Source organism: Mus musculus, chromosome 1 (genome assembly GCF_000001635.26).
Source record: "Mus musculus strain C57BL/6J chromosome 1, GRCm38.p6 C57BL/6J".
Taxonomy (NCBI): Eukaryota; Metazoa; Chordata; class Mammalia; order Rodentia; family Muridae; genus Mus; species Mus musculus.
In genome coordinates this window covers 85,494,073-85,516,014 of record NC_000067.6, presented here as the reverse complement: position 1 = coordinate 85,516,014, position 21,942 = coordinate 85,494,073, and the positions used below count along the sequence as shown (strand labels likewise).

Below are 21,942 nucleotides of genomic sequence, written 5' to 3'. Positions count from 1 at the left end.
GCTTTGGCAGTTCCCAGAAGCTGTCAGCTTCTGTGGTGCAGACTCTCACCTGTGCAGACTAAATTCCTAAGTTCCAGGGAGTCCCGGAACCAAGATGGCGACCGCTGCTCCTGAGGCTGAGGCCGCCTCCCAAGCCAGGTGGACACCTGTCCTCTGGTCCGGACGGTGGCCGAATGTCTGCGGCCCGCCAAGGGTGCTGCCTCAGTGGCTCTGTGCTTCCGCCTGTTCCAGAAGCTGTTCGGTTCTCTGGCGCACCCTCTCACCTGTTCAGACTAATTTCCTAAGTTCTCCCCTGTGTAGTCTTTATTCAAGCTAGATGGGGGACATAGATGGCTCTTCATTGCAAGGAAGAGTAAAGGGATCCTCTCATAGACAAATAGGTTCAGGGAAACAGGTTCAAAGTCCTCACTCTGAGTCTCAGGACCCTGACATTGGCACAAGACACTTCCTGAACCTAGAATGCAGTCTTCTTGGGAGTTCTGTCTTTGTGAACACAAGGGCCCAGCACATACATGCTTTTGCTGCAGTCTGACTTATGGCTGCAGATATGAGTGACTCTTTCCTCATGATTACTTGGGATTGCTCGATCTAAGGAACTCATATCCATCTATTAGTGCAATGCAGCAAGTGTCACCAGACCCCATCTTTCTTACAGTGACCTTTTCTCCATCCACTATCAAATATGCCACTTTGTGTCAAATATGCCACTTTATGTGTAGCTCACATAGTCTGTAATGCCTTTTTACAGGTTAAAATTTGGCCCCAGTGCTGGTTTAACACCTGAGAACCTTTGGTTAGACAGTGACCTACCTTGAGAACCCCACCCGAAGGCTTTGCCTCTGGGACATTATCTTATAGTGAGTCTTCCAATACATAGGTCCTGAGTTGAGAGCCTTTTTCTGTCTTATTTGATGAGTGGTTTGTTTTTTCCAGAAACCTTTATAAGCCAGGGTAGCTGAGAGTCACTATGTAGCCCAGGCTCGCATTGCATTTGCAGCTATCCTCCTGCCTCAGCCTCTCAAGGACTGAAGCTACAGGAATGAGCCACCACATGGTTTGAAGTCTTGGAAGCTTATGGTTTATTGTGGATTGTTCTCAGGAGAGTAAGAGACAAGAAAAGCAACATATATGTGGGGGGAGGGGTTGGAGTGGTGGTGGAGCAAAGCCAGCTGGAGACAGGCTCCAGCCTAGACCCTTGAAGACCAGAGAGCAGCAATGCACCATACTCTTGATTTCATGGGGAGAAAGGGGGATGGACCCCCAGGGCAGGAGGTGTAACTCATAGCTGCACCTGTTTCCATATGACCAAGAGTAATCATCCGGGAATGATAGAGTCTATAAAGAACACTCATTGCTGCTGCAGGTGAGACAGACATGGCCAGGTGACACCAGCCATGTCTCTGATTTCAGTCAACTCTTTGCATTTGTTTCCTGAATAGCAAACACTTCCTTGAAACTCTTCTCAAACTTGGACTCCAGTCTAAGTCCCGTTTCGCCAAACTTAGGGTTCTTAAAAAAAAAAAAAACATAATGTAGACAAGAATGATGGTACTCATTATCAGTGACAGAAACACATCCTCCCTCTTGGTACTTCTATTCTCTGAGGGACTCCATTAGGTGCACGGTTCATTCACATGTAAAGGACCTTAGAGTTTGGTATTTCTGAGAATCTTGCCTACAGGGAGTAAGAAGCAATCTCAGGCTGGGGAGTTGCCTCAGTGGGTCAGTGTTGGCCACACAAGTGAGAGGACTTGAGTTCAGATTCCCCCCAAGCCTGTGGAAAGCTACATGCACTCCACTGTGGTCGACAGTTGCCTTGTCTCAAAGAAGCTGAGATGGAAAAAAACACACATGGTTGCCCTCTACTTTGACTTTCGTGAATATTATGACACACACATCTGAACTCTCACATAAACATGCACACACTCATGAGTACATACACATCACATATATTCATATACTCATACAAACATTCAAGCTAGGATCTAGAGAGATGGAGTGGTGATTAAGAGCATATAGTACTCTTGCTAAAGACCCAATTCAATTCACTGTACTGATGCCTCTGGACTCCACAGACTTCTACACTCAAATGCACACACACTGTGTCTTCCCCCAAACACACACACACACACACACACACACACACACACACATGGGGGGGGTTCCAGATAGGATTTCTCTATGTAGTCCTGGATATCCTTGAACTTGCTCTATATATAGACTGGGTTAGCCTCAGACTCAGAGATCTGCCTACATCTGCCTCCCATATGCTGGGTTTAAAATCCTGTGCCACCATGCCCACCTTTGACATACATATATTTTTAAAATTATTCTCCTGTGTGTGTGTGTGTGTGTGTGTGTGTGTGTGTGTGTGTTGGGGGTGTTGGCTTAATTTTCCTCTTTGTGGCCCAATAGCTTTGTAGACCAGGAAAAAAGTTAGGTCTCTTGTGCTGGGAACCTTCCTGTTAGTGAAACACATTCTAGATCTTAAACCAAAAAGAAAATCCACTTCCAAATCTCTTTTTCTTTTTTGAGATAAAGTCTCATACCAGGAAGGCTTTGAACACAAGACATTCTTCCTCCATCGGCCTTTTGAATGCTACCATCCCAGGCTTGTATCACTGTGTCTGGCGCTTCCAGATCTCTTATTTATTGATCCTTATTACAGGAAGATGTATGACACTAAACTTTCCAGCATGCAGAAAATGGGTGCAGAGTAACCCTGAAGATGAGATGCAGGCACAAAGGGATGCTGACCTTGAACGTGATTTTGTGATTCCGGAAGATGAGCCTCATGTCTTGCACAAAGTCTTCTACTTGGCAGTAAGCCTGGTCACTCAGCTTTTTCTTGATTATGTCCAACCACATAGGCTCTTGCACACCCACAGTCATCTCTCTAAACTGGTGAGGGAAATAGCCACAGAAGAGTGAATGCCACGGTTCAGCATTTACCTTCCATCAGGTCCCAGAAAGTCTACAGAAACAACAGAGCCTGTGCCCCTCAGGGATTAAGATCACAAATCCCACAATGGCCCTCTCAGTCATGAGACATCAGGAAACCAGGGATCAGGGGTTCACCACCATTACTTACATAATAATAATATGGCATCTTGGAAAAAAAGGAGCTCTCAGAACAGCAATAGACTCTCAAGAGAACATACTCACACTTCTGCAAGAAAAAGGGACTCAGTCAAAGTGACTTAGAAAGGCAGAGTCTATACATGTACCCAGGGGGAAGGTGCCGCTCAAACCCATCTGCAAATCTGACCAACATGAGTGCCTCTTGGTTATAAACTTGTATGACTGAGTTTTTATACCAAGGAGTTATGCTGCGACAGCTCTATGATGGAGTGCGGCTTGGGAGAGCAGGCTCTCTGTGAATGCTATTCTTCTGGCTCCAAGCCTGTCTGTCCTTATCCAGGAAAAAGGAGAAAAGATTGGTTCACAGTGACTCACCAACTGTTCCTGGGGAGCCATCTCCCTCTGCAGTATCTCAGATTCTGGAAGACTCGGTTGACTTCCTAAGGACTGCATCCTACAGAAGATGCAACTCCATGGTGTTCTGAAAGGTTGGACAGGAAGTGAGCAGAGGATATGACCAGTGAAAACAGCCACTGTTCCTATGCCTGTTATTATGCTTTCGTGAATGGCTGACAGTCTATCTGGGGCAAGGGTTCTCAGACACTGAAGGACCCCACTTAGAATCTTAGGTTGCCAGCCCCTGTCAATGTCATGGCAAGAGGCAGCCCTTGGAAAGTGGGCTTTGTAATGAGTGGTAGGTCCCCATTTCCTGACAGAGGTTGCTGGGAGCACAAGGAGACTAGGCACAGTAAAATGGTCTTCAAAAAAATTCTGGGAATCTTGAACTTCCAAGAGTCCATTGCAATGTGGTGAAATGTGGGAAGTAGTCAGTCATGCTTATTTTTCTTTCATAAGTACATAGAAAGCAAAAGTAGTGTATTCTACCCCCGATCTTTTGGACAAGAGGCTTTAGTATACAACTTTGAGAAAAGGCAGTAGTGGTGTGTAGGCAAAGGACCCAGCCTTTATATCAGGAGAGATGGCTCCCTAACACAAAGAACATTAACCTTTTGCTGACAGCATCTTGAGACAGCTCTCTGGGTCTTCCTGTTTGGTATCTGTTAAGAGCCCTTGTGTTTCCCACCTAAAGACCCACACTACCACTCCATAAGGATGATGCATATGACAAGGCGGGGGTACTAGGAGACAGAGAAGGGATCCCATCCCACTCACATCTCAGCTTCCACTGTTGGGATATGACAGTCCTCATGGAAGGCTCTGAAACAAGTATCACAGCAGAAGAGTGTTCCTCCATTCCGGCACACCTCACATTCATCTGAGTTCTGAATCTAGAAAATAGAACATCTTCACCTTTGGCAATCCTCCACAAGGTGGCCTTTGCACGAATCTATAAGGAAATTGATGCTTCTGCCTGGTAGATTTAGGAAAAACATGGAACACAGTTTGCAAAACAAGGCTTCCTGGTCTTCAGTGAAGTCTGGGAGAAGGGAGGCATGAACCAGACCCCATCTTCCCTGTGAAACCAAAGATCCTGACCCAGAATCTTAGGGTGCTGGTTTGAATAAAAATGGCCCCCATAGGGAGTGGTTCTATTAGGAGGCGTGGCCTTGTTGAAACCAGTATGGCTTTGTTGGAGGAATTCTATCACTAGGGGGCAGACTTTGAGGTCTAGGTAGTTCAAACCAGACCTAGATGTTCACAGTCACTTTCTGCTGCCTTCTAATCCAGTTGTAAATCTCCCAGCTACTGCTCCAGCACCATGTCAGCCAGCATGCTGCCATGCTTCCTGCCATGATGATAATGGACTAGACCTCTGAACCGTAAGCCAGACCCAATGAAAACAAAATTTTTTATAAGAGTTGCCCTGGTCATGTTATATCTTCCCAGCAATAAAACCCTAACTAAGACAACTAGCCATAAAACAAGATTTTACATAATCTGACTAATATTCCTAGCATGTAGATAAAAGAAGTTTCTGAAATAAAATATTTAGTCCACTTGCCTCTATAACAATAATGACACTGACTCATCTAAGGGAGATGTACTAGAGATTGAATTGAATTGAATAAACTAAGAGAATACCACATCCTGTAAATTAAGCAGTGAGCATACCATGAATTGAAGAAAGAATCTGGAGAGATTTCTGTCAAGAGGGCCCAGAGCCTGTGGTAGGGCCTCTGAAATGGCAGGATATGACTACAGATGGCCAGGCAAGTGGGTTCAAGGAAGAAAACAAAAAACAAAAAATAATCTGTAGCTTTTGGAACCCTGTAGAAAATCCCACAAGACCAAAGAGATGGGCATGTGAGACATGAGTCACTGTCACTAAAATCCAAGGACTGTAGTCATGTCAGTCACTCAGGGTTGGAGATTGGTATGGTAAGTTTATTCTTGAACTTGATATAATCTAGAATTGTAGGGGTTTGAGTAGATATGGCTCTCCATAGGCTAATAATGTGTTTGAATGCTTGGCTCATAGGAAGTAGCACTATTAGGAGATGTGACCTTGTTGGAGTGGATGTGGCCTTGTTGGAGGTGGGGTTTTACTGTGAAGATGGATTTTGAGGTTATACATGCTCAAGCTACACCCACTATGACACATAAGCTCCTTCTGCTGCCTGCACATCAAGATGTAGAACTCTCAGCTTCTTCTCCAGCACCATATCTGCCTGGATGCTGCCATGCTTCCCACTATGATGATAAAGGACTAATCTGCTGAAACTGTAAGCCAGCCCCAATTAAATGTTTTCCTTTATAAGAGTTGCTTTAGTCATGGTGTCTCTTCACAGCAATAAAACCCCAACAGAAGAATCATCTGAGAAGAGAAGCTCTTCAGCTGTGTATTCTAGGTTGGGGGCATTATAGTTAGACCCAGCCACTGTGGCTTCCTGGGTATGAGAGCAGAGAACGTAAGAGGAGCATGAACATGCACTTGTTGATGCATTGCTCTCTGCAGGCATAAAAGATACTTTGTCCTATGAAAGGGAAAAGAATCCCTCAAGTCAACAGAGGTTTGAACATCTTACCAAGACTAACACAGACTGCCTGGAGTCAAAGTTAATTTCCATCTAGAAAAGCCAATCTTTGACATTATTTGTTCTTTGTTACTATAGAGTAAGATCTATTTATCAAAACCAATGTACAAATACATGTGTGTTCAAGGGGCAGCAGAAGTGTACTATGACCAAACCGCTGCTGCATGTGGGAAGCCTGGCATAACACCAAAATTAAGGCTCAATGTTATATACTGCCTAAACATCTGGAAAAGTCAGAAACGGGGTGGGTACACGGATTAAGGAACTCCACTGAGGAGATTAAGGCAGTACAGTCATGGTTTTGAAGACAGCTTGAAGCCTTGTAACAACAACAACAATGAAACACACACACACACACACACAGACAAAAACCATAAATAGTTGAGAGAGCCTAGGATGGTCTATTAGTTCCCTGCCCCACTCTGTCCTCATGGGACAGTTTTCGTGGGTTTTGTTTCTGCCATTCAGAAAGGTATTCAAATGAGTTCCTCACAACCTCCCTTGGTATGTTGCTGGGGTTTCCTATGACTACTGTTAACACGGGAACCAGGAAGAATCAGAATAACATGTGGAGAGGAAAACATGCATTCCTGGTCCCAACTTCAAGGAGAATGGTGACAGTTTGAGAAATGAGAGGTGGTTCTATAGGAACACAGAAAAATCACAATTCAGGTATGGTGGCACATAGTAGGAAAGTCAAGACGGGAAGGTCAGGACCCTTGGCTACATAGTGAGTTTGTGGTTATTTTGGTCTACATGAGACCCTATCTCAAAAATATCAGGGAAAGAAGAGAGGAAGAGAAGGAAGAAGATATGGTGTAAAAGAGGGGAAGAAACACCTCTATGTAGCCCATGGGCTGTTGGAAATTTTCTACTTTCCTGTGATTGTCTAAGGGACAAATACAAGCGTGGCTTGAGGTCTGGGCCACCACTGGGTGAGTGAGTGGGAGAAGGGAAGTAGCCAAGGTGACAGGGCCAACCATTCTGTGACCAGGGCCATCTCTGCCCTCAGGAGAAGTCGGTCCTTCTGCATCAGTCTTGGTGGTTTGCTGTATCACCTGACTGCTGGACCACTTTCCTTCCCTGGTCCTTCTCCTCCTCCACATGCAAAGGATGGAATTCCTCAGTTTTCCATCCTTATCTACAGTCTGTCCAGATGATCGGAGTCACTCTCCTGGGGACCCCAGGGACCCCAGTGATCTAGAACTCTATCTCCCACCTCTAGGGTAAATGAGGATATGAGAATCCATGCTGGCCATGTAGTAGGATGTTTCTGACCCAAACACCCAGTGTGGCTCCTCCTGCCTTGGTTGTGGGACAGGTCTGGTAATGATGGCACTTCACCCATACAGCATACCTAAATTGAGAGTTGAGTCTCTTTAAGGGAGAGGCAATCAAGTCACAGGCAAAGCACCAATGAGACGGGGCCTTTCAGGGATTGTAGCTAGGAGTCAGTACTTACACTAGGGTCAGCTGGGGAACGATGCAAGTTCTGTGTTCTCTGCTGAAAGAGAAGATTTGAGTGAGTATAAGATCTGATTATTCATTCAAACAGTCAAATGACAGTTGCTTAAATTTGTTTTATCATCACCAGCATTAATCTTACTTCTGAGATATGTCTCACTTTAGCCCAGGCTAGCCTTGGACTCCCTATATAGCCAAGGCTGAACTTGAACTCCTGATCCTTCTGCTTCTGCATTCCATGTGCTGAGATTCCAGCCTTGCGTCATCTTGCCTATAAAATTTGCTTAATTATTTAGAGGCTCTTAGGTAGGAACAGCTCAAGTGTTGAGCTTGTTTAGTTCCCATCTAAACAAATTAGAGGATAAAGCAAACAAGATCAAAAGAGACACTGTAGTCACATAAAGCCTCTCCCTAATCTCTCACTAGGAATTTTCCATCCTGACCAGTCACACGTGTTTCTCAATCTTACTTTGACCCAAATCTGTAGAAGTTGTGGCCTCGTGCACCTTCAGGGGTTTCCCAGGAACTGTTAACAGAGTGTATTCACTCTTGAACTCATTGACTGAAAATACTGGTTTAATTCATTCTACCTAAAGTGTTTCTCTTAAAGTAGCTACTCCCCATATCTATTTTTATGGACCTGTGCATCTACTAGGAGAAAAAGAGGATCATCAAACTATTGTTTGAATTAAAGCAAGGTCCCCTTGCTGGCTTTAGTCCCCAAGGAGCCTTTGTGAAGTCATGCAAGGAAGCAGGGTCTGGTTTCTAAATGAATAATTCTACTTAGCCTCGAACATTCAAGGCTCTAGGCTATTTTCTTTCTCTTTGCCATCCCAGGATGTGTCCACCATGGCCAACAGCCCCCCTCTCAGAGTAGCTGCCATGAGAATGAGGCTGAAGATGTGCCAATCATAGTCAAGGACCCATAAGGCTCAGAATCCTAGAGTCCAAGTAACCCCAGAGAGAAAAATCCATCACCTTCTATAGCTCCCCCTGAAAATCAAATAAAACCAAGACTCCCAGGTCCCTCCTCCGTATTCAAAACTCAAAGGGATGCCATGCTGGCTGCAATGTTAAGAGGCAACAGTAGAATTCACATTGCTTAGCTCATCTGCTGTAGTGACTTTTCATCCTTCCCTTCTGTGATACAGGGAGTCACAGCTCTTAACTCCAGTCCTGGGCTGAGAGCTAGAGACAAGCATGACGTAAGATATACTCACCTGAGAGGTGGTCCCGCTACTGTCCACTGTGCTAGAATTCCCTACTTCACCCTATTGGTCATTGTTTAATGTAGATAGCAACTTTGACAAAATACTTGGGGTCAGTCAGGGCTACTGTTACAATCTTCTCTTCCAGTCATTGGGCATTCTGTGTATACTTTGTAATTAAGCATCACACAGACGAGAAAATAAGGCTTTGCTTGGGAAAAGAGACTCTGGGTATCTCAATGCAGACGTGATGGTTGTAATGAGAATCCAAGACATTCTGACACAAACCAGTCATCACCAGCAAGTTTAAACAGTCCTATCATAAGTTGAGAAGCTGGCATGTGATGCTGACTGTGACACAGAAATTTCCAGAGTCCACACTTCTGAGCAGATGAAGCTGGGGGACTTGTAAAAATGGAAATGGATCTTGGATTCTGTTTCTCTGGGAATTCTGTTCTTACAAACAGAAACACAAAATAAGAGGCAACTGCCTCTTGTTGCTATGAAATACTGCACCCAAGAATTAAGGATGGTTTCATCGGCTGAACAGTTCTAGCTTGTTTGAGAGACCCAGACTGAGATGCTCTTAGCATGCTGGGGAAGGTAGAGGTACTGGCCTTTAAAGTAATTGTTGGACAGGTTATATCGTAGCTTCCTTCTAGAAAATGGAGTGGGCAAAACATCCTGGGGATTCAGAATTCAAGCAAGCTAGACAATAATGCCAAGGACAAATTATACGATAGCCTGGAGTTCAGATTTTTAGTGAGCTTTGAAGCCAGAGTTCAGTGATATGTGGCCTGTTGAAGTCTATGCTAATAGCATACTAACTTCTCCAACTTAAAGCAGTCAACATTCAAGGAGGATGTAGCTCTACACACAATACAAGAGCATGGGGGAAGGAAGACACAGGCTGAAAACCAGAAAAGAAGGCAGTAGAGGAGGAAATGAGAGGTGATGTTAAGGATAACAACCCAATTTAGGCGCCATCAGTAAGATGCTGTGTGTAAAACTCACATGGTGAGCACTCACCTCTTTTCTTTTGAGATGTATCCGTGGAGGATTGGGTAGAAAATTTCTCTGCAAGATAAAAGGACCTGAGCATGTAGGTATCCGTATTTCAGTGGTATGAGTTGCATTTCCAACCTCCTTCCAAAAGTTCTGCCTGGTTCAGACCCAAGTTGTCTGACTCCATTTCCCTCTTGTTACCTATCACTCTAGCCTGTGACAGCTAGAAAGACCCACCTTACATCCATCTTTCTCTGCTGCATCTTCCTTAAGTTCTGAGAATGTTTTCCTACAATCACTGATTCAACCTTTAAATCTGTCTGACTCACTTCAGCTTGACTTTCCACCAGGACTAGCCAGTCAACAGCCAGTCCTTGCTTGCATATAGAGTGTCACAGACTCTGATGAATTTGGAGCACACAAAGACAAAAAACCTGGTTTAGGAAGGGGGGATGAGGAAAAAGCTCATGAAAGAAAAAGGATCTCTTTCCTTGTCTCCTCCTCCTCTTCCTCCTCCTCTTTCTTCTTCTTCCTTCTTCCTCCTTCTCTTCCTCCTTCTTCTCCTCTCCTGTCCTTCTTCTTCCTTCTCCTTCTCCTCCTCCTCCTCCTTCTCCTCCTCCCTCCTTCTTCTCCTCCTTTTTTTCCTGCTCCTGTATCCTGGCCATTTTACTGTAGAGGTCTTGAAATCAGAGATTCACCTCCCTCTGCCTCAGAAATGTTTGGATTGAAGGCATGTGCTGTGGTTGCCAGCATACAGAACCTATCTCATACAGTTTAAGAAGGATCTCTGGGAGCTGAGGGACTAGGACAGTCAGGGAGGGAAGAGATATTTGAGCTAAGAATTCTAGAATAAATACTCAGGCTTGCTAAATAGAGAGATGATGAAATCATGTCTGAGACCAGCTGTTTCAAATACCATTGTAGATGTGTCCTGGCTAGTTTGGCTGTCAATTTGACATGTCTAAGAAGAGCAAACATCAATTGAAGAATTATGTATCTCAGATAAACTATAGGCAATTCCATGGGAGCATTTTCTTGATTATAGATTCATATAGGAAATCTAAGCCCCCTGTGGGTGGTACCATCCCTAGAAATGGTATACCGAAGTTGAATAATAATGGAAGTTGAATATGAGCCAAGGAGAAAGCCTTAAGCAATGGTTTCTGCTTCAGTTCATGCCTCCTTATTTCTGTCTTGAGTACCTGCCTTGGCTTCCCACTGTAATGGATTGTACGCTGCAAGCCAAATAATCATTTCCTTCTACAGGTTGATTTTGGTCATGGTGTTCATCATAGCAGCACAGGAACAAAGTAAAACAAGAAGGCTGGGCTTAGCTTAGAGCTGAAGTCTTCTTTAGTTCACTTGAAGCCCTAGGTTCAACTTTGTACACCAAATAATGATGGCAATGATGATCATATATTTGAACTTCCATTTCTTTTTTTCCTTTTTTTCTTTTGAAACAGGATCTCTCTGCCTAGCCCTGGTTGTCTTGGAACTTGCTATTTAGATCAGGCTAGCCGTGAAAACACAGAAATCTTCCTATCTCTGAATCCGAAGTTCTGAGATTAAAGCTTTTGCCAAGATGTTTTGTCTTCAACTGCCATTTCTAACTTCAAGGGTATAACTGATTTCTTGTCTGAATTTTGGATTTGGGGTAATTACAGTGGCATTAATTAAATCCTGCACCAACAACCTCTGTTGCAGGATATTTGTTAACACTGTGAACCCTGGGATTGTGTTATTTACTGAAAAAACTTGTTTCTAGTTCTAGTGTGGCTCAGCTCTTAGGACACACTTTAATCCCTCTGGCTAGAATACAGATATACCCTTAGTACGCACCTTTAATCCCAAACAGTGAAGGTGAAGTTAGATTGTAGAAGGAAGCACCAGTGTTTGAAAGTGATGTCTAATTGAGTGGCAGATAAAGTGACAAATCAGAAAAAGATGTGACAGAATAGGATCTGCCCAGCTCTCAGGAGAAGAGAGAGGGAAGGGGAGCTACTTAAGGGGCAGTGCAGTGAGAGGAAAACAAAAGAGAAGGAGGCAGTTCTACCAGGAGAGCTTTACAGACACCAGTTGAAGAGAGAACAAGCCAGACACAGGTGAGGACAGAATGCGCCAGAGAATGAGAAGGAGCAAGATTAGAACAGATTGCCAAAGTTAGCATGAGGCCAAGCAGAACAATTCAGGAGAAACTGAGATAAGCCAGATTGAATCAGCCAGCTTGAAAAGGACTTTGAGCCAGAACAGCTGAGTTGAACCAGCCACAGTTCAGAAAGCAGTAGAAAGGATGAGCTTAATCAGCAGTAAGCCTCAGAGGCTGAACACATTCCAGGCCTAGACAAGATTGTACAGAGGCTAGAAGTTTCTAGGCCTAGGCTTAGGTTAGCATCAGAGGCAGTAAACCTCGGAGATGACAATTACTTCAAGCAAATAAAAGCTACATTTACAAACCTTAAAGGATGGGTTATGCCAAACACACAGCACACTCCCTATATCTTCACAGGGGCCCTCGTTGGAACTCTGTTTGAATGTCCTTATTCTTTTTTTTTTTTTAAGATTTATTAGTTATATTTATATGAGCACACTGTAGCTGTTTTCAGACACACCAGAAGAGGGCATCAGATTCTATTACAGATGGTTGTGAGCCACCATGTGGTTGCTGGGAATTGAACTTATGACCTCTGGAAGAGCAGTCAGTGCTCTTAACCACTGAGCCATCTCTCCAGCCCTTGAAGGTCCTCTTTGCCCTAGACTGTCTCCCACTTGTTTGACAGTCAACTCTTACTTGGGCTTCAGGCAGAAATTTCTCTGCAAACACCCCTATTCAAAATGACCATTCCCACCTCAGAGGTTCTGTATCTCTCATTTGTCAATACCACCAAGTGTGTACCTTCCATGAGGCTGTGAATGAGGGGTGTCTCTCTCCTGAAGTCTCAGAACTTCCCCATAACTCAATGGCTATTTGATCTGAAGCACTGACCTTCCTCTCCTCATTTGCAATACCTGGATCAGGAGTTTCAGGGGCCAATTATGGCAGCGCAGGCTCAGTTTCCAGTTCTTTGACTTTCCATAGCCTCCCATCATTTCAAATTCCGAGGGTGTGAACCAGTTTCCATTCTGACACTGTATGGACTTCACAGATATCCCTGTAAGACCACAATAGGTTAGTTCTGAGCCTGCTTTGTACCTAGGGCTCAGATTCATGATCTCCCACCACACTGGATCTAGAGCCACCAAAGCTGTGCTGAAAGTCAATAGCCTCCTGCCTGCCTTCGGGAGTCCCAGCTCAACCCTGGGGTTCTCTAAAGAGCTTCATGAAACTTTGCATATTTCTTTCATGTTCATGTGTGAAAAAAAGATGATAATCACCACCTTTTAAAACTACTTCAGGGTCACCAAGAAACAGACAAGCCATCGAGCAACTCCACAGTGTGACTGGGGTCCACAGTGTGACTGGGGTCTAGCCTGATGCTGAGCTCTCAAGCTGGAGAACAACCAGAGTCTCAGGTGCCCCAGGCAAGGTGGAGGTAGAATCTGCAGCTATGACTAAGACTGCCACTGGTTTCTGCAACTCAGGATTAGGTGACATCGCTTTCTATCCAATTTAAAGGGAATACTGAACAGATGTTTGTCCATCCCTGCAGTCACAGGTAGACAGCATCAAACATAAATCTTATCCCGTGGAAATAGAGATTATGATTTTTTAAAAAGCTAATGATATGTTTGGCCTCTTCATTATTATGAAAATGAGAACAAAATTCCTACCACACCATTTTACACCCACCAGGATAACCATTAGAGAAGAGGAAAGGAAACAGCAGCTTTTGACGTAGGGAAGTGGGAGGCCCCCTGCATTGCTGGTGGAAAAACAAACAGTATAGCCACCACCAAAAACATTTTGGTGATTCCTTACTGAGTTCATCATATAATCTTTCACCACATGACCCAGAAACTTCCCTTCAGTGTGCTTCAAACTGAGTATGTATATTCCTACACATGTTGTCCTCCTCGAATTCTCCAAACATTATTTATTACATCCCAAAACAGAAATAATCCAAACTGATGAAGGAATAATGAAAATGTAATATGTACATACAGTGGAATATCATGTTATTCCTAAATGAAAACTATATCTTGCATAAACTACACAGGTGTGGTTTGAAATCATCATGGTAAATGAAAGCAGGCAGTCACAAGTGGTGTATATTATAGGATGTTGTTTATATGAAATGGGTACAGTGGGCAGATTTATAGAACAGATATTAGGTGGGCGATTGATTAGTAGAGTGACAAAGGGAGGCAAATATATTCTCATGGTAATTGTTTCAGATGTTCCAAAAAAGAAAATCCCATTTATCTACAGACTCTAATTGCTGAATCATACAGTGTATGAATTATAACTCACTAAAACTCTTAAAAATAGAGACAATGTAATCTTTTCTGTTAACTGTCATCCACAGCCTCCTATTAAGAGAGCTCTGAGATGAAGACCATCATACTGAGGCTTTATTTCTTGCACACTTTTATGGCATATTATTGAAGAATATGCTATACCAATGATATACATTAATCCCCATCGATCAGGCTTTAAATTATTGTCCTCTATTTCAAAATGGAAAAATTCAGGCTCAGAAAGCCCCCCTCTCTATAGAATGAGAACATCTTGTTTGGCCAATCTGAGGCTGGAAATTGGGTTCTCTGATTCTCAGTCCTGTGATGGCCTTCCCATGACTGTCATGCCCTGGTGCTAATGACACAGGGATGTGAAGACAAATGTTTATAGCCTCTTCCCATCTGTGTCTGACCAGAATGAAACTATACAATAGTTTCCATCTATGGACGGAAGTTCATGGCCTTCTTTCTGGTTCTCTGGGCATCTCGTGGCTATATTCACGTTGTTGTGAGCATCTATTATGTATTGTTTCTTCAAGTGTGAAAATTGCACATCAAGATCCCTTCCTGATGTCAAGCCATGCTTACCCCACAGTTCCTTAAGTAATAGTTGCATTATTACATGTGATTTCAACATTTAGCATTTGCAAAACAAAAACCATGAAGCCCACCTTGTTTGAATTTATCCTTGTGTAACACTCCCTTCAAGTTACCACACGTCACGGGAAGCAACTCAGCACTAAAATTGGCATTTTCTTTTCTGCGTCTTCTTAGACCTGAAAAGAGGATTTCTTCTTGTGTGTCACTTTTCAATTGCTCAATTCCTCCTTCTCCCTCTTGGGGCCATTCCTTTAACACTTGGGACATTTTGACCCTTACATCTCTAGCTTCTAAATCTTTCTTGCAAGTGGCATATTAGATACATAGTGACAAAATACCCCTAATTTATAAAATAATAATAATAATAATAATAACAAGGCTTTAACAGAGAAATCTGAATTCAATAAAATTGTCCTGACTCCCACTCACTCTGGTAAGCCCCACTGATTGCTTCATGAAACATACAGCTGTTGCTGGGTTATGGCAGGAGCTGTCCAGATGTGCTATTTACTAAAGATGGTAGCCAGATATGGTCCTTTTATCTCCCCATTTTAGTACTAACTTGGTGAGCAGGGAGAGGAGATGATAGGCAGAGCTGGGTGGATCAATTCGAATTTATCTGTATGTCTGCCCTGCTTCATTTCTCCCTGACAAGAGTGTTTTGTGTCTGTAGCTGATAGAAAGGCCCAGATAGCTCTAGAACAATCTGAAAACAATACAGGAGGTGGAGATATGCAACTCCACAGAAGTAGAGATGAATATACCTCAAGGAAGAGAAGATAAGTTTGCTCTCCCTGCCATCAGTGCAGAGACTTTGATGGAGTGGGACTGGGAGGGAGCCTGCAGTGAACTGTCCATGGTGCTGAGACTAAGTTTGTGATCAATACTGCAATGGACTGAAGGGGTTGAAGTAGATGACACTCTTAACGTTAGAAATGAGTCTGAGGTGAGAGACAAAGGACTTGTCCAAGTCTGTTTTGTTCAAAAGAACAGAAAACTTGGACTCAGGTCTTTGCCCAACACTCTGGGTCACCTTCTTGTACAATCACTGCTGGGTGACACCCTGTGTGTGGCAGAGATTGTATCCACTCTTGAGAGTCTGCAGGTCAAGGCAGGCAGTCTTGTAGTGGCCCGGGGCTCTGGACCTTGTTTCAGCTGCAGCATCAAAATTCTTGTTACTCTCTCAGACACAGTGAGTAGATAGGAAGCATCTTGGTAGGTAATTCAGCTGCATACGCTGTTATAGAAACTAATACTCTTGCTTCCTCTCTGTGGATGGCAGGACCACGAGGCAACATAAGGTCGTCCACTCAAAGTGGCTTTCAAAGGAACTATCCTCCTCCTGGTTCGAGATGCCACTGAGACTCTAGAAGGCTAAGTCATGCTAGCCCATTCCTCCTCCTCCTTAAGTCCCATGGTCATAGCCTACTGGGAAGATTTCCACCTGACTCATCCCGGCAAATTCCAGCCTGGCTTGGTGTCAAAGTTTTGGCAGCAGGATCAGCCAGCACAGCAAATTGAGATATCTTGCCTCCCTACTGCTGTGTGGTGTTTTTCATTGTGGACTATAAGGTCTGCTGGATTACCTTTTATTGAACATGTTTAAGGCTTGTATTTTGAAGAGATAAAGAAAACACTGATGTCTATTTTAGCCAACAGAGAAGTTGGTATAGGGAGATTGGGATTTAGATCCAGATACATGTTAGATCATTCAACATTTTATTTCCAAACAGAATACCTGAGCAAGGCAAGACAGAGTTCTTGTTGCATCCAGAGTCATTTTTGCCCATGTACTAAATTGAAATCCATCACTAACCCCATAAATGCAATTGTGGTCAGAACACAGTTTAAAGTTATTTAAAAACAGTTGTTATGGTCAGTCTTAAACTTTAGAATAACAGATTTGTCAATTCTCTGCTGTTTTTTCAAAAACTTTATAGAAGGCTCAATAGTTGTGATCAATTTAGTAAATGGCAAATAAAGTAACCTGTTAGTCTGCTCATGTCACTAATGACATAGGAGTTTCTGTAGGGGGAAAAATGAAAAGTCATTTTTTCCAGTTGAGTTGGTTGAGGTAGTCCCCTGGGATACTAAACATCCTAAGGCAAAGGGCCAAACCACAGTGTGACCACAGAACACATCAGTGGGATCATATCATGCCAGCGGGGCTTACACCAGACCCCCAAAGGAAAGCAAAATTTCTTTAATGAAGTGAACCTGATGTCTGGCCCCTCATCTTTCCCTACTGTGGAAGTGACAGCAGCATATCATGGGAGAGAGAGCATCCAATACTTCCAACATCTTCCGCCAGACAAGACACCTGCTCAAGCACCCAGTCACCTCTGTTCTCTTCAATCTCCCCAACCCAATGGCTGCACACCAGCTGCTAGGGAATAGAGGCAGAGCTCCAAGAGCGCTAAAAACGGGGTGGTGCCAGCCCTACTTGCATGTTCTTGTCTGGGGTTTGCCCAGGCTAGCAGACAGGAAGTGCTTTAAATTGGAGGAAGCATGAAGGTTCATTCCTTTGCTCTTTGTTCTCTCAGACATGGTCTGCCTGTCTCAAAAATTGGGTACCAGGTCAGAAAGGGCTCTCAGCTTCTCCTGTGGAAAACTGCTGCTGCAGAAATGGACCCGGAAAGCTACAGGGCCTATCCAAGATGAGAAAGAACTCACCAAAAGAGGGGAAGGAAAGGACTGAGAGTAAATCTGCTTTCTTCTTCCAGATCTGGCCATTTTAATAACCAATATACAAGAGCGAAGTATTTCCATAAAAATATGGTTCAACTAAGAAGAAGATATTAGGAGAGACACATTGGTGGTATAAATACAATTTATGCTCTTGCTCCTAACAGCTTTACTCTCAAATTGATAAGTAAGCTTGAGTAGTGTTTTTGGTTTTGATTTCTTTTGTGTTTAATCTTCAGATAACCCCAACCTTACCAGACAAGGGTGAAGGGAAAGACCCACAGAAGCTGTCTTACCCCTGATCTTAGCAGTGCGTCCTGGGTTCTTTTTCATTTTCTTTCTCTTGAAAGCTGCCTGGAAAACAGCTATTCTGCCACCTAGGAGGGACACAGGCAAACTCGGAGTTGAGCCAAACCACAGGGGAAATGGAAGGAGAAAGGGAGGCATCCTGCTACCTCAGGGTGCTTTCTCCGCACACTGTGGATAAGAGCACACAACAAGGAGCTGTGGTCTTCCAGGCAGAAGTCAGGGTTAAAGCACATGCAGGATTCAGTTGTATTAATATGTTGGAAAGAAATCTATTTGCCTACACATGAAGATAATTAATGGAAGTGTTTTCAAAAACCTCAGCCCAAATAGTGTGGTTTTCATAATACGCATTCAAAAAGATGGATGCAGCCCCCTTTTCTTCTTTTCAAACAAAAATGTACACATTCATCAACAGCACAGCCAGGACATTGTCAAGAGCATAAGATTCTTAGTTGGTGAAATTAATATCAAGTTGGATTCCAATGCCAACTTCATAGACCTGATGCAAAATTGATAATCATTTGAAAAACAGCATTTAGCTTTTGTTTAGGAGAAAGGAATCCTTTAGACCATCACTAAAATCAGACAGCAGGGATGTTTGTACATATATATACAATATAGGTATAAGATTATAGGAAACACCACCATGTAGATATATTTGTGATTAAATTGTTCAAACATTCTAAGGTCAATTGTACGCTCTCTCTCTCTCTCTCTCTCTCTCTCTCTCTCTCTCTCTCTCTCTGTGTGTGTGTGTGTGTGTGTGTGTGTGTGTTTGTATGTATCCCTAAAGAATACCTTTCATGACAAAGGCTGATCATATTCAATATTTTAAAAAACAAATAAAAATATAGACATCACATCTATTCCAATAACCAATGTATGTATCTTTGCATATGTGTGCATGTGTGTACATGAATGTGTTCCTATGTATGTGCATGTGTGTGTGCCTGAACATGCGTGGAGGCCAGAGATCAAAGTTTGGTGTCTTCCTCAATACCTCTCCACCTTGCTGTTGCCACAGGTCTGACAGTCAATTTGGGACTCACTGATCTGACTAGAATTACCAATCAAGCACTGTGAGGGGTCTACCTGGATGTGCCTCCCCAGTGAGGGGTTACAGATATGTACATTATGCCCACACTCTAATGTGGGTATTAGGGATCCAAACTCTGGGCCTCGTGCTTACACCCACAGAGCCATCCCATCAGTCCTTCAATGAGCACATTTACAATCATGGACTGTCAGTTATTTTTCTGTCAAGTATATCTTTCTCTCTCTAGACAGATAAATAATTAAGAGACCTGAATTTAGGCAAAAATTAATGCTTTGGCAGGTTTCTCTCTGTGTGTCTCCCTGTCTCTGTCTCTCAGTTTCTCTCTGTCTCTGTCTCTGTCTCTCTCTCACACACACACACACACACACACACACACACACACACACACACACACACACACACATTTTTATATATGAACATGCAGCCTGGTTGCTTCATTCATCCTTCTTCTAGACATTTTTCTAAATCAATAAAAAATTTTATTCTGAGGATGACAGCACTTCCCTTTCAACTTTGGACCACCACATGTACCAGAAACAAACTGTTGGTAAAAGACTTTGTTACAGCATCTTAATCCATATCTTAATGTAGCTATAAAATGCTTGTGGGAGGGTGGAGATTGCACAGAGCAATAAATAGGTAAGCATGAGGCTATGAGTTCAGATACCAGCTTCTACTTAAAAAGTACGTAGGTATGTACCTATAGGACTAATGTTAAGGGTCTAAAGATAGGCTCATGGGGGCTTGCTGACTGACAATTATCAAGAAAATATGGTAGAGAATGACTGGACTAGGCTGGACTAGAAGCTATGGGTTCTCACTGAGCCATCCCTAACCCACGACCGCTGGGCAGACTTATCTACTCCTTACCTCCTTGGCTGTTTCCCATCCTTGCTTCCAGGTCTTCTGGCACATATGTTGGGGAACACATGACACAGGAACACTTCTTTTCACGTGTGGGTTGCTGTGCTCCTGGGCCAAAATTGTGGGTGTACATAGGTTTGTTATCTAATTTTGTAATACTGGGGACCAAGCTCAGGGTCTCATTTGTGCAAGGCAAGCAGTCTACCAGTGAGCTACACCCTCAGTTTTGTTTTGTTTAATGTTTCAGTTTTAGACAGGGTGTCACCTAATTTTCCAGGTTGACCTTGAATTTACTCAAGCCCAAGGTAGCCTTGAACGTTGATCTTCTACTGCCCCTCCCCCCAGGGGTGACACATGACCTTCCTGTAAATGTATAGATCCCACCCCTTCTCTTGTTCCTCCAAAATATTTTTACATTTCCCTTCTTTCAGTTCCTGTTTTTAATTTTTCCTCTCCTGTCTTGCCCCCTTTGTCAGAACTATATCTGTTCGATTATTTTAGGGCACAAGTCACCTTGTCTCTCATAGAACAGCAGGTCAGAAGCAAGCCTTTCCAACCCCTCTCTTGGTACCATCATAATCTAGCACCCTGTATACTTGTCCTAACTAAGAAAATGGCTGTGCATGGATCCTGAGACAGAGACAGAGGAGAGCCCCCACTGCTGACTGCACAGATAGTCTGAACTAAAGAGGAGCTGCTTTTTGGAAAAATAAAAACAACAACAATAAAGATTAAGAAGTGAACAGAAGGCCGGGCATGGTGGCGCACACCTTTAATCCCAGCACTCGGGAGGCAGAGGCAGGCGGATTTCTGAGTTTGAGACAAGCCTGGTCTACAAAGTGAGTTCCAGGATAGCCAGGGCTACACAGAGAAACCCTGTCTTGGAAAAACCAAAAAAAAAAAAAAAAAAAAAAAAAAAAAAAAAAAAAAGATGTGAACAGAATGCCTGCTCCAGCAATCACACCCGAGATCAAATGGAGCCATTCTCTTTCCACATCTACATTACTTCTCATTTCCCATCTTTAATTTACTACAGGTAGTCATAAAGAAAGATTTAACGTTCTTATCTTCCACGAGGAAGAATAAAACTGTGCTTTGAAAACAGTCAAAGGTAACCTTTGCTGATGTTACCAATTCCCAACCCTTCCCATTTAGCCATCGACTACCTGCTTGCTAACCATGCATCTGAAATCTACCCAATCAGAAGCGGTGGTACAAATTTTAAATCCAGCCAATCAGCAGTAGTCACCTTCCAACTGCTTGGATGATTGGTTCAGGGTAGCCTGTGCATAACCACTTCTGCTTTGCAAAGTCTACAGACCCTGAACTACCTGCTTCTCAAAGTTCTAGGCACAACCAACTGTGGCCTTTTCTGTAGAAGCCATAGGCTTTGAGTGCAGTGTCTCCTCCCACCCCTACCAGGGCCTTCACTCAACAAGCTTTCAGCTTCAGGTATGGGAGTGATAGTCTCCAGCTTCCATATATGCTGCTATCCATAAGATCATCTGAAGGCTTGCTGGGAGTGTCCTACAGATGCAAATTCCAGACTGCTTGTGCACAATTCAGATAGTGTTCCTGAACCACCACACCAAGTGACTCAGTCTCAACTGGAACTTGTTTAATTGTGCTTTTATTTCTGAGTCATGTTAGTTAAAGATGCGTGTAGAAATCAACATAGAGAAATTTCTATCTTCATTTGTAGGTACAGTATGTAGCAAATATTCTGTCTCTATGTTTATTCTTGCTACATTCAGTCTCGGGAACTTTTAAAAAGTGTTTTTCCTTGTGTCTGCCCCTGATTCGCCCATCTTTCTGAATAGCAGAAAATAACGGAACAAAACAGACAAATGGACGTGAAGGTCTGACAAGTTCCCAAGCCAAGTCAGCCTCACAAATTAATGAATGTGGACCCACCCACCAGACAGAAGCCAAAGTAGAAAGAAGCTTGGTCCTACTCTACCATGGAACGTTCACAAAGGCACATGATGGCTTGCCAGTCTGAGAATAAGTCATTTTTCTCACTGTGGATGTAACCTTGAGTCAACTACTATCAGGTCATTGATGTCCCCCTTTTAGCCCGTGCTTCTCTTGAGAGCCTGGTAGTCCACCCATGGCAACACACTGTTCACACTGAGAACCACACATCCTTCTTCCATTCATCATGGGGTTGCTGTCTCAAAGCCAGTCTCCCACTGCAGAACCCGGGCTCCTCCTTGTGTTCTCACAACCACTCTGCGTTTTGTACTTAATAATCAGCAGGACTTAACTAATGGTTCCA

The 21,942-nt window shown here is 43.3% G+C and overlaps 2 protein-coding genes and 1 pseudogene across 2 annotated transcripts in view; 1 reads left to right on the top strand and 2 right to left on the bottom strand.

Annotated features, from left to right (window-relative positions):
* The window catches only part of Gm7592 (predicted gene 7592), a 228,850-nt gene that overhangs the window by 39,667 nt on the left and 167,241 nt on the right, over positions 1 to 21,942 (bottom strand). The gene's annotated exons all lie outside the window — the stretch shown is intronic.
* Positions 1 to 21,942, top strand: part of Gm2666 — a 45,242-nt pseudogene that overhangs the window by 11,399 nt on the left and 11,901 nt on the right.
* On the bottom strand, positions 1,411 to 19,585 carry Gm2427 (predicted gene 2427). Its single transcript, XM_030244923.1, has 8 exons — positions 17,731 to 19,585; positions 14,821 to 14,925; positions 12,761 to 12,903; positions 9,779 to 9,826; positions 4,255 to 4,370; positions 3,457 to 3,562; positions 2,758 to 2,901; positions 1,411 to 1,509 (listed from the first exon to the last, which is right to left on the bottom strand). The coding sequence occupies exons 1-8, from the start codon at positions 17,879 to 17,881 to the stop codon at positions 1,411 to 1,413; spliced, it is 912 nt and encodes a 303-aa protein (XP_030100783.1). The 5' UTR covers positions 17,882 to 19,585.